The following is a 12,614-nucleotide window of genomic DNA, read 5'->3' as shown; positions in this document are numbered from 1 at the left end:
TGCAAAACAGTTTGCCCAATTCTCTAACAGTTTAATCCAACACCTTAAATTGACACTTTTTTATCAACCCTGAAAAGATCTTGGTGGGTTTTGAACTCAGTGCGCAGAAAGCTGGAACATATACTATACAGCATTCTATCAATGCTATTATGACTCGACTGATTCACCACCTTAGACTACTTCATTAAATGATTATTTAATTAAAGGTGGATATCATTGCCTTAGCCCAGTGTTTAGGGCAGCGGACTCACGATCGGAGAATCGCGGTTTCAATTCTCAGACCAGGCATTGTGTGTGTTTATTGAGCGAAAACACCTAAAGCTCCATGGCAACCCCTGTTGTACTCTTTTGCCCCAACTTTCTCTCACTCTTTCTTCCTGTTTCTTGAGTATTGCTGTGATGGACTGGCATCCTGTCCAGCTGGGGTGAACACATACGCCACAGAAACCGGGAAACCGGGCCCATGGGCCTGGCTAGGCTTGAAAAGGGCGCATAAATAAGTAATCATTGCCTTAACTGTTTTCACATGAGACTTGTTTCCTTATTTCACTTTATTTTTTCGTAGTCTGTATTCATTTAAATATATCTTTCTCTTTTCTTCTCATCACTGCATATTTTCATAAGTGCTTTCTGTAAGAATTTTTGCCAGGATTTTCACACTTCCAGAACTTTCTTCCCACCTGTATCTCTATATAAGCAATAGTTAGAATTAAATTGCCACTGTACCCACTTCAATTTATGAAACCTTCCCTTTCATTTTCCTGCCTCCTCATAATAAATAGTAAAAAGGGTAAAACCTCCATCAGTCATGAATGACCATGGGAGTGCACCTAGAAAGTTCTCCTCAAAGGCACAAGTCTAGGCAAGGTTTATGGGAGACTGGAAGTCACCCATGCACATCAGTCTCCCCTCCCCATACCACCAATTTTATCTAAGGGAATGGCAAAGGCTGATACAGCTTGGCTCCAGTGAAATCATAATTCACTTCATCTCACATTGCTCCAGTTCACTCTGCTGGTGAAAATGAGTAGTTCCTGTAATTCAAAGGGCCAGCCTTGCTATATTCTATGTCTCATTCAATCTTATCTTCATGAGAACTAACTACAATAAGGGTATGCATGTCTGTGGAGTGCTCAGCTACTTGCACATTAATTTCACAAGCAGACTGTTCCGTTGATCAGATCAACTGGAACTTTTGTTGCTGTAACCAATAGAGCTCTAGTTATATATGTTATATATATATATATATATATATATATTTATAATAAGATTAGCTCGTATATGAGTGGGTATATATTTGTAAAAAATGAAGTTTGAAAATGCTGCTATATTAGACAAATTTTAATTTTTAACATGTTTCGGTTCTTGAAATGACGAACCTTATCAAAAAAAATTATATATAATAAAGAGAGTTCATGCTATATGTTTAAAGAGTATGATGTAATAGTTCATAATTGTGACATATATTCAATAGAGTCAAATATAAAAAATTCATATATAATAAAGGGAGTCCATGCTATATGTTTAAAGAGTATGATGTAGTAGTTCATAATTGTGACATACATTCAATAGAGTCAAATATAAAAAATTCATGTTCTTGAAAATGCGAGGAGTTCATTTTAGATTTTACCTTGTGTTCCAATGGGAGCAACAGTAATGATTTTTGGTTGGTGTCTGTTCGCATAATTTTGGTGAATTTTGTGATTGTTGGGTTTATATCAGCTCAGCTAAGCTGTGGTCACTTGCACTTTTCACTGACGTCATATAGTTCCAAACCAATCAAAACCCAGTCTCAACGAATATAGTGAAAAGACTCCCAACTGTATCCTGTTAGGAAACCAACCAAGCGGAACGACAGTTTGGCCACGGAAGAAACACGTCATCATTTTTTTGACGAATCGAAATTATATCTGACCCATGACTGTATCCTGTTAGGTGGCTAGTCCAGCAGAACGAGACGTCATCAATGTTTTGACCAATCATCCTGTTAGGTGGCTAGTCCAGCAGAATGAGACGTCATCAATGTTTTGACCAATCAGAATCGGGTCTGACCCATAGCTGTATCGTGTGGGGAAACCGACCAAGCAGGGTGACAATAGCTTGACCACTGAGGTAATACGTCATCAGTTTTTTGACGAATCAGGATTAGATCTGCTCGTAGAGAAAGAGAGAGATCTTTTTATAAATTTTTCCTTCTCAGTGAGAGAATTATAATAATGGAGGTGGGGCGAATTACAATTTCTCAGATCCTTAAACAGTCACTCACGCTGACAGAGATATGTCTTAGGGAAGGAAAAATTTATAAAAAGATCTCTCTCTTTCTCTACGAGCAGATCTAATCCTGATTCGTCAAAAAACTGATGACGTATTACCTCAGTAGTCAAGCTATGGGTCAGACCCGATTCTGATTGGTCAAAACATTGATGACGTCTCGTTCTGCTGGACTAGCAACTTAACAGGATGATTGGTCAAAACATTGATGACGTCTCGTTCCGCTGGACTAGCCACCTAACAGGATACAGTCATGGGTCAGATATAATTTCGATTCGTCATAAAAAATATGACATATTTCTTCCGTGGCCAAACTGTCGTTCCGCTTGGTTGGTTTCCTAACAGGATACAGTTGGGAGTCTTTTCACTATATTCGTTGAGACTGGGTTTTGATTGGTTTGGAACTATATGACGTCAGTGAAAAGTGCAAGTGACCACAGCTTAGCTGAGCTGATATAAACCCAACAATCACAAAATTCACCAAAATTATGCGAACAGACACCAACCAAAAATCATTACTGTTGCTCCCATTGGAACACAAGGTAAAATCTAAAATGAACTCCTCGCATTTTCAAGAACATGAATTTTTTATATTTGACTCTATTGAATGTATGTCACAATTATGAACTACTACATCATACTCTTTAAACATATAGCATGGACTCCCTTTATTATATATGAATTTTTTATATTTGACTCTATTGAATATATGTCACAATTATGAACTATTACATCATACTCTTTAAACATATAGCATGAACTCTCTTTATTATATATAATTTTTTTTGATAAGGTTCATCATTTCAAGAACCGAAACATGTTAAAAATTAAAATTTGTCTAATATAGCAGCATTTTCAAACTTCATTTTTTACAAATATATATATACATATATATATATATATACTCTTTTACTCTTTTACTTGTTTCAGTCATTTGACTGCAGCAATGCTGGAGCACCACCTTTAGTCAAGCAAATCGACCCCAGGACTTATTCTATTGGCCTCTTTTGTCGAACCGCTAAGTTATGGGGATGTAAACACACCAACATCAATTGTGAAGTGATGTTGGGGGGACGAACACAGACACAAACATATACACGCACATATATATATATATATATATATATATATATATATATATACATATATAGGACGGGCTTCTTTCAGTTTCTGTTTACCAAATCCACTCACAAGGCTTTGGTCAGCCTGAGGCTATAGTAGATGACACTTGCCCAAGGTGCCACACAGTGGCACTGAATCTGGAACCATGTGGTTGGTAAGCAAGCTACTTACCACACAGCCATTCATACATACACATAGATTTGACAAGTTTCTTTCATTCACCAAATATAGTCACAAAGCTTTGGTTGGTGCTGTATTATAGAGGACACTTGCCAAAGATGCTGTACCATGGGATATAATCTAAAACGCCATTGTTGAGAAGCAACAGGTGCAACCATGCCTGCACCTGTATATTCTTATTTGTCTTTGTATATCTTATTTATTCAATAATAATGGAACGAAGCTTATCGGTAAATGACCTTTTGCATAAGCATTAATTCTCTTATAAGAAAGGGAATAAGAGAAAGTGTTATTTACGTCTCCCTCCAGAGTATTAACATCTTTTAAAAAGATTTTATGAAAAAATTCTTCAAAAGCATTATATTTTCTTTATATTATTAAAATAATTAATAATGATTAGAATAAAATCAAGATGACAGTATAAATGAAACAGTTCCTTCTGTGAATCAAATCTAAATGAATTAAGTTCTCAGAAAAAACAAAACAGAAAGAAACTATTTCGTTAGTGTAGCTATGTACACACACACACACACAAACACACACACACACAAACACACACACACACACACACACACACACACACTATTGTTGTTTCTCATATTGCATATCAGAAAGTTTGTGAGATTTGCCTTTATACAATATTAGAGATGGCAGTTGGAATTTTTTTAGTTAAGGCTGTTTTTATTGTCCTCAGTTGTCAATATAATGTATGACTTTCTATAATATCTGAATCATGACAAAGAAAGAAATCTATAAATATCTTTAATGGGTCTATTAAATGCTTTTTAAAATCTATAGAATTTATTTTAAAAGGACAGGATATTTGATAAACATATGAAAGTTATTTACTATAGTAAAGTTATGACAAATCAAAAATTTAAGATATTCTAAGAGAGTGCATGTGTGTGTGTATTTGCAAATATGCGCAATTTTTATGTCAGTTTTGAATTAAAGTTTGTGTACAGTTGATCTAAAAAAATTTTTTTTCAATTGAATTTCTGTTTTTTAAATTGTAGGTTTTGGAATTTGGTACATTGGACAAACAAACAGTTTTTTTCTTGAAGGCTGTTTTATTGGACTTATTTGAAAATAACCCAAGCCATGTAATAAACATGGTATTTGAACGCATTGCCATACAAACTAATCTTTATAAATTCAGAGAAGGACTGCGTCTGTTCATAATGCATTTCTTAATTGGTCGTAAAAAGAAGGCCAAATCTCCAACTGTTATAAAGCAGTTGCAAGAAGCTGTACAATTGCTTTCAATATCCCATTCTACTACTTTATTGTAGTACAATTAATTGAGATTACTCGACAACAATAAAGACTGTGATAGTAATTAGTTGTTTGCTTATTTATTTATTTTCTATATTTATTTTATTGGTGCAGGTTTGGCTTTGTGGCAAGAAGTTTGCTTCCCCAACAACATGATTCCAAGTTCAATATTTCTGCATGAAACCTGGGGCATGTGTCTTCTGCTATAGCTCTGGGCTAATCAAATCCAACAGTGGATTTGGTTGACGAAAAACTGAAAGAAACTCATCAAATATGTGTATGTGTATGTTTGCATGTGTGTTTGTGTTGGTTCCTCACCACCGCTTGACAACCAATTGAGTTAACTTAGTGGTTTGACAAACGATATAGATAGAATAAGTACTTGGGTTGATTTGTTTGACTAAACCCTTCAAGGTGGTGCCCCAGTATGGCCACAGTCCAATAACCGAGACAAACAAAAGATAGTGATAAAAGGTGTGTCATCATCATCATCATCATTTAACATCTGATTTCCATGTTGGCATAGGTAAGACAGTTTGACAGGAGCTGACAATGTCAAGAGCTATATCAGGTTCCATAGTCTGTTTTTGCTTGGTTTCTACAGCTGGATACCCTTCCTATTGTCAACCTCTTTACAAAGTGTACTGGGTGCTTTTTACATGACACTATCACCAGTGCTTTTTATGTAGCACTGTCACCTATCTATTATATAAAATCTGTTCTGTCTTCCTGTGTGTGTGTCTTCTAGGATCTTGGGCATCCTCCATCTGATTGTGCTCAAATTTGATATGTGGATACCGACGGTATCAGGGTGTGTATAAGTCTTGAAAAAATTACAAAAATCAATTCCAGGTGAGAATACAATCGATAAAGCCATGAGAATGTGCATTTGTATGTGAAAGTACATCAGCTATTGCAATTGATACTACGCATATGCAAGAAAAATGCACGTGCAGTTTGCACAAAAGAAAGCCAGCTGGTTTGAAATAATGCCACAAAATGCAGTATATAGTCTTTTGCATATTTGTGTGAATAAAATCGTTTTTCTTTGGAATAGAAAAAAAGTTTATCTTTATTTCTTCTTTTGCTGGTGTCTTAAATTTAGGTTAAATCAGTGTTTCTCAAAGGGGAGGCCTATGGGACAGTCGGACAAATTGTTTTGAGAAAATTTGGTTTAAATGTTTGACAACTCAGCACCGGTCATTGGACAGGGGGGCGTTTTGCTCGTGTATATATATAACTTATAAATAAGGGCTAAAGAAAATTATTTCTATGCCAATATGCTGATAACAGACTTTTAAATCGTCAATTTCCACATATTATTTACTCGCTACAGAAAAAACACGAAGAGCTGAAATTGAGGAAAGCCGGTCAATAATTTTTTTTTTAAAGTTCGTTATTTCTATATTGAATTAATTTCGAAATTTATCTCATCATAGATTTTTTCCTCTTCAGTAGAAAATACGAAAGGATATAAATAAGATACTTACATGCGCCCATGGAAAAAAGCCGAAGCAAAAATCATGAGTCCATATAAGTGCCCCAGATATATCTAAAAATAAAATTTTTTGTGGTCAGCCTCAGCACACGTGTGAACTGTTCTCCACTACAGCTTATAGTGGTTACCAGTCCCTATAGCGAGTAGTAATAAGTCTTTCTGTAAAAAAACTTCATCCTATATTAGTAGTAGACTTATTACTACTCGCTATATATATATTTACTACTACTCGCTATATATATATTTGTCATTTCATCCGTTGAATCCAGCCCATTCCATGAGACATTTCATCATGACTAAGGGATCGCCAGTTTTTCCCAACTGTGATGTTTGTCTCCAGAGAAACTCCAGATCGCCCGGGCTGAATTCGAGCACATGCTCCAGCTGGGCCTTATTTATCACTCCACAAGCCCATGTGCAGCACCTTTACACATGGCCAGGAAGAATGAAGCTGATTTTCAACTGGTTGGAGATTTTAGACGTAATACTGTCATTATCATGGATCATTATCCCCTACCCAATGTGCAGGACTTTCCATCTGCCCTGCACAGCTGCAAGTTTTTTTTTAAAATTGACTTGGTACGTGCATACCATCAAATTCCTGTCAACTCAGAAGACATTCCAAAGACAGCTGTCACTATGCCTTTTGGAGTGTTTGAATTTTTGTCTATGCCATTTGGTCTGCGCAATGCAGTGAGCACGTTCCAAAGGTTCATTGACGCAGTCGTTCGTGGGTTAGATTTTGTCTTCGCATATGTTGACAATCTTCTAATCGCCAATGGTACTCTAGACCAGCATCTCCAACATTTAACCCAACTATTCAAGTGCCTACGTTTCTATGATGTGAAGATCAATTCAGCTCTACCAGCTTGGAATTATTGGGGCATCTCATTGATGCTGATAGTATTCGTCCGTTTCTCTCTAAAGTGGAAGCCATCTAACGCTTGTCTCCTCCTGTTTCCTTAAAACAGCTCAGAAATTTTATTGGTTGAATTAATTATTATCGTCATTTCATTCCTAACTGTGTGGAAAAGCTGCTTCCCTTGACTCAGTTCGTGAAAGATCAACGAAAAAAGACACCCCGATAACGCTATCTCCTATAGTCATCCAAGCTTTTGAATCTGTCAAATCTGACCTTGCTCATCCTATTATGGATACAAAATTGACACTCACTGTCAATGCGTCATCATCTGCCATTGCCACAGTTTTAGAGCAATCAGTCAACAGCTGAAGTCAGCTATTGGCCTTCTTTTCTCACCTGTTGGAAAATGCCAAACTGAGATACAGTGTGTTTGGTAAAGAACTCTTAGCAATTTATCTAGCAGTGCATCTTTTCAAAGGTAGAGATTTCATGATTTTCACTGACCACAAACTGCTAACGTTTGCTCTCTTTGCCAAAACGACCAGTACTCGCCCAGAGAAACAAGGCATTTGGACTACATATCACAGTTCGCTAGTGACATTCGCCACATTGCTGGCACTGACAACATCCCTGCCGATGCCTTATCTTACCTGCCTGTCGGTGCGTTGTCATCTCCAGCTTCGATTGATTTGGTTGCTATGGCTACTGACCAACCCTTCTTGGACTCTCTAGACGTCTTTTCACAATTTTCCTGCTGCAAGTTTGAACACCTACCTCTGCCTTTTTCTGAAGGAACTATTCTCTGTGATGTTTCTACAGGGTCACCCCGACCCCTAGTTCCTGAACATCACTGTCATGCTATTTTTGATGCACAGCATTCATTGTAACACCCCGGCAGTGCAGCCACAGTAAAGTCTATCTCAGCCCGCTTTTTCAGGTTGAACATGTGTCAGTCTATTACTGCTTGGTCACGTGTCTGTCTACCATGTCAGCATTTCAAGGTGCATTGTCATGTGAGAGCACATCTAGAGCACTTCCAGCCACCAGATACCAGGTTCCGTCACATACACATCGACCTAGTTGGTCTTTGGCTGGTCAATCGCAGATTTACTTATATATTGACCTGCATCAACCGTTTCTCCAGATGACCTGATGCCATCCTTCTCATGGACATGTCCACAGAAACAGTCACCAGATCACTCATCTCCGGATGGATATCTTGCTTCAGAGTACCCTCTAGAATTACTACTGATCATGGACACCAATTTGAAGCTTGTCTGTTCCGTGAGCTTTCAAGATTGCTTGGAGTTCAGCACATCCACACGACAAGTTACCATCCCATCGCAAATAGAATGGTGGAATGATTCCACTGCAAGCTTAAAGGCGTTATTCGTGCAGGACCACTCACATCTCCCTATCACGTTCTTAGAAGCACACCGAAACTGTTCTCTATAGACATTCACAGAAAAAAGAGACTGTCTCTATCAACAGAATAAAAAAAGCCTTTTCAGAAACATTTATGCCACTTGCTGACACACCCATTATTCCACCTCCACCCCCACTCCCTCAAGCACCATCCCCACTCACCAAAACACCAAATACACAAATGCATTCTTCATCTTACAGGACACATTCTGGCAGATCGGTTCTTTGGTTGAAGAACTTGTCTCAGACTATTTACATTTCTTAACTTTATTGGACACCTGTCTTTGCTGAACATTTTCCCTTGTACATACTTGCGTTGTATTTTCCAATTGTTCATACAGCTGTTTTGCTATGTTTCATTCTTCTGTGCCCTGCTAGCACACACCTACTTCACCTACATTACTCTTAATCAATCGCTTCCAGTCTAGGTGGGGGGGGGTCTCTGTAGACACAGTTACCTCCCTTGACAGTGGGTTTAAACATGCACCAGATGTTGCTTGAGCGGTGAGATTCTGACATGAGGCCTTGTGATGAATTCCTCTTTTGGCATCTAGATGTCGGAGAGCAAGGACATGGTCTAGCTGGCTCTCTTATGACACACGGCAACTAGCAGACATGAGGTATGCGCAGAAGAAGATCATGGCCTCCACGCATCAAACTCTTTCCATTTATCATTCAACTTATATATATATATGTATGAGGCCGACATTAAAGGTATTTAAAGTTACAGCCTTGTTCTAGGTATTTCTTTGTACTATGTTCCTATCAAATGATATTACAGTCTTCTGAAGGAGTCATCCTTAAATGGCTCCACGACCCTGATTCAAACACCATTTAAACACTCTACACAAGCTCGTCTGAATATTATACTATTGGAGTATGAAACTTGTGATAGCTGATATTTAAACCCTGTGCTTTTTAAATATTTATCACTACCAATACATAGATATATGTGTGCATGTATCATCTTGTGCATTTTAGTATTTTACAATCCATAAATTAAACTGGTTGTTAATATAGGATTGTTTAATAAGTACGTATACAACATCAGGCATGTAGGTAAAAAAAAAGTTATAGAGAGAAAGGAAAAGGCAAGGTCAGAGTAGTTTTCTCTGGTCAATGTACTGAGGCACTAATCATATGCAGCACAGTAGCTAATCATAGATATTTCATAAAAGAATAAAACACAGAAGCTAATCTTTTTCTAGTTTTTCATTTTTGGAGGCAGTAGATTACATCATGGATTATATTATACTTTGTGAATAATTTTCTTAAATAAAGACATTATTTAGATATATGACCTGGGATAATAAGTGCATAGTAAATGTGCTCATTAGTAAGGAGATTCTATTTTTGTAGTCATTTTTATGAGAATTAATGAAGACTATTTCAATCAGTATATAAGTCATGTGTTATTTTCATGAATGTCTCATGAGCTAGCTATTGTTTCTTTGTCGTACCTCACAATTTATGTGACAATGATGGTCCCATATTTGGCTTATTAGTCTTTATGTACAGGTTGTAATCATGGTTATGACTAAGAGGCATTCAAGTATGACCATCATGTCCTTGGAAACAAAACATTCCTGAAAGCCATGTTGTTGCATCTGACATAGGCACAAGCCTTTGACCCTGCCTGACTTAAGAGCCTCTTAGCTGAGTAGACTGACTATTGCCTACAGCTGACTCTATTTCTCGGAATGTAATCTTCCTGTTAGATTACACTGTTGCAGCATGTACCAATGAAGATCTCTCTGACCCATTTCCTAGTAATACTTGTGTACTCGAAGCTCACTGACGTCAATCATAACCTTCATTCTGTACATTAATGACCTACTTACTGTCACTAACAACACATACTTTAATGCAAACATGGGCTGTGAGGAGCAGGTATGGTTATGTGACCTAGAAGTTTGCTTCTCAACAATATTGTTTGGGGTTCAGCCCCACTATTTGGTGCCTTGGGAAAATGCCTTGTTATAGCCTCAGGCTATAATAGTGAGTAAATTTGATAGATATAAACTAAAAGAAGCTCATCATATATTTCTATCTAGCTATCTATCTGTCCATCTGTCTGTCTATCTGTGTGTGTTTATGTTTGTGTATTCTTATTTTGATGATAGTTCTGAATGAGCATCATTATCACACAAGTGGTATCATTCATTTTCAGTCTTCCATAAAAACTCTCCAGCTAAGAGGAAATATTATCTTACTTGAAACAGGCGAAAGTTAGCAAGAGGAAGGACATCTAGCCATAGAAAATCTGCTTCAACAAATTCTTTCTGACCCATGCAAGTATGGAAAAATGGACAATATAATGATGCCACCAATGGTGACAAAGAAGGGAAAGTAAACAAAACATCATAACTTAATGGAAGACTGAAATGTGTATTCTATTTCTTTCGCTGAGAAAACACATCATATTAAAGTGGTGGACTAAAATTTCAAACTCTACTAGATATATTTATAGATTGCTTGATAGACATTGTAGTCCGGTTTTTCTTAAAAGTAAAGCTCATCAGTGGTGACCACTCCATTGCTGGATGGTTTGGCTAAAACCTGACTGTCATTTGCATATAGCTGGGCACTTTTACATGGCACTGATACATGAGTTTTACATCACCAGAGGGACCAGTCTTAACACTTCTGCAATATATCTTCTCTCTTGGTTGTCTGTTAATCTCTAATGAAGGCATAGTCTGTGGTCTGAATAGTTAGCAGTGAGAGCACATGTGACTCTGCAGCCCAAAGCCGGAAGCACACAAGCACCTGCAGGTTGGACACTGGTAATCTGTGATCAGGACTGTGAATGATGCAGCACAGTGATGTCTGTCTCTTGTGGCTGTGAGGCATTGCCGTCTATCCTCCTCAAAAGTAGCTACAGCAGTGTAGATGATTGACCTCCGGGTAGCCCTGTTTGTGACTGCAGTCTCAAGTTTGCGAGGCTGGATGTTACACCACTTTAGGTGCCCTTTAGGATGTGCTTATACCTCAACTTGGGTCTCCTTTGTTGTATTGTGCTTTCCTTCAGCTTACTCTACATCAGCTGTCTGAGGAAGTGGTGATCGTTCATTCTACTATACATACATAGATACATACATATATAAACACACACACACACACGAACACACAAGGATGTTACCTAATACCACAGATGTAATGACTGTCTTCATTGCATGTAAGGAAATACCTATAAAATTTGACAATGTCTTTTAAATTTTACATTCATCTCCTGTTTATAATTTATGTGCATATGCAATATATATTCGATTTTGTTAATTCACATTTTGGAGTCTATTATTTTTGTTGCTCTAATTATTAGTGTCTTTAATGTAGCAAACTGGCAGAATTATTAGATTGTCAGACAAAATGCTAAGTGACATTATATCTGTCTTTACATTCTGAGTTCAATTTCTGCTGAGGTTGACATTACTTTTCATCCTTTCAGGGTCAATAAAGCAAGTACCAGTTAAGCACTGAGGTGAATATAATTGGCTTGCTCCCTCTCCCAAAGTATCAGGCCTTGTGCCTAGAGTAGAAAGGTTATTATTATTGTTTTTGTTGTGATTGTGGCTAACAAGAAGTTTATCATAATATAAGCTTTGTCTGTCCGTCCATCCATCCATCCATCTACACACACACACACACACACATACATACATATGTACATGCATACATACATAAAGAGGCTTGTCAGATCACCTCATAGTCCCAGCAGGCAAAATGGAAAAGGTGTTTCCATACAGGGTGGCAAGGGAGATGTCCTGGATCAGCTACTCTGACTCATGGGGGTTGCATTTGCACATAGCCATCTCTGCTCCAGCATCAGTGAGCAGGGGTATGGTCCAGGGACCGAGAATGCTGGAGGTTTCCACTGCCACAGACTCAACCGAAAACCTGTCAGAGAACAACAGGATACTTTGCCAGTTTGCCTTTCTCAGTCTGACAAGCAGTGGAACCTTAGCTGAACACACCAAGTTG

The 12,614-nt window shown here is 37.6% G+C and overlaps 1 protein-coding gene and 1 long non-coding RNA gene across 3 annotated transcripts in view; both read left to right on the top strand.

Annotated features, from left to right (window-relative positions):
* The window catches only part of LOC115218014 (nucleolar MIF4G domain-containing protein 1), a 50,038-nt gene extending 45,126 nt beyond the window's left edge, over positions 1 to 4,912 (top strand). For both annotated transcript variants that reach the window (XM_036503382.1, XM_029787763.2), the window contains one exon: positions 4,590 to 4,912. In XM_036503382.1, the coding sequence (XP_036359275.1) occupies positions 4,590 to 4,865 (276 nt within the window). In that variant the 3' untranslated portion in view covers positions 4,866 to 4,912. The remainder of the gene's footprint in view (positions 1 to 4,589) is intronic.
* Positions 4,913 to 8,454: 3,542 nt separating this feature from the next.
* LOC118763648 lies at positions 8,455 to 11,159 on the top strand. The gene is made up of 3 exons (XR_004999416.1): positions 8,455 to 8,600; positions 9,082 to 9,086; positions 11,148 to 11,159. It is a non-coding gene; the product is annotated as an uncharacterized LOC118763648 (long non-coding RNA).
* The last annotated feature ends 1,455 nt before the right edge of the window (positions 11,160 to 12,614 follow it).

This window comes from Octopus sinensis, linkage group LG1 (genome assembly GCF_006345805.1).
Source record: "Octopus sinensis linkage group LG1, ASM634580v1, whole genome shotgun sequence".
NCBI classification, from domain to species: domain Eukaryota; kingdom Metazoa; phylum Mollusca; class Cephalopoda; order Octopoda; family Octopodidae; genus Octopus; species Octopus sinensis.
Note: the sequence above shows the minus strand (reverse complement) of the source record. Positions and strands in the feature narration are given on the sequence as shown.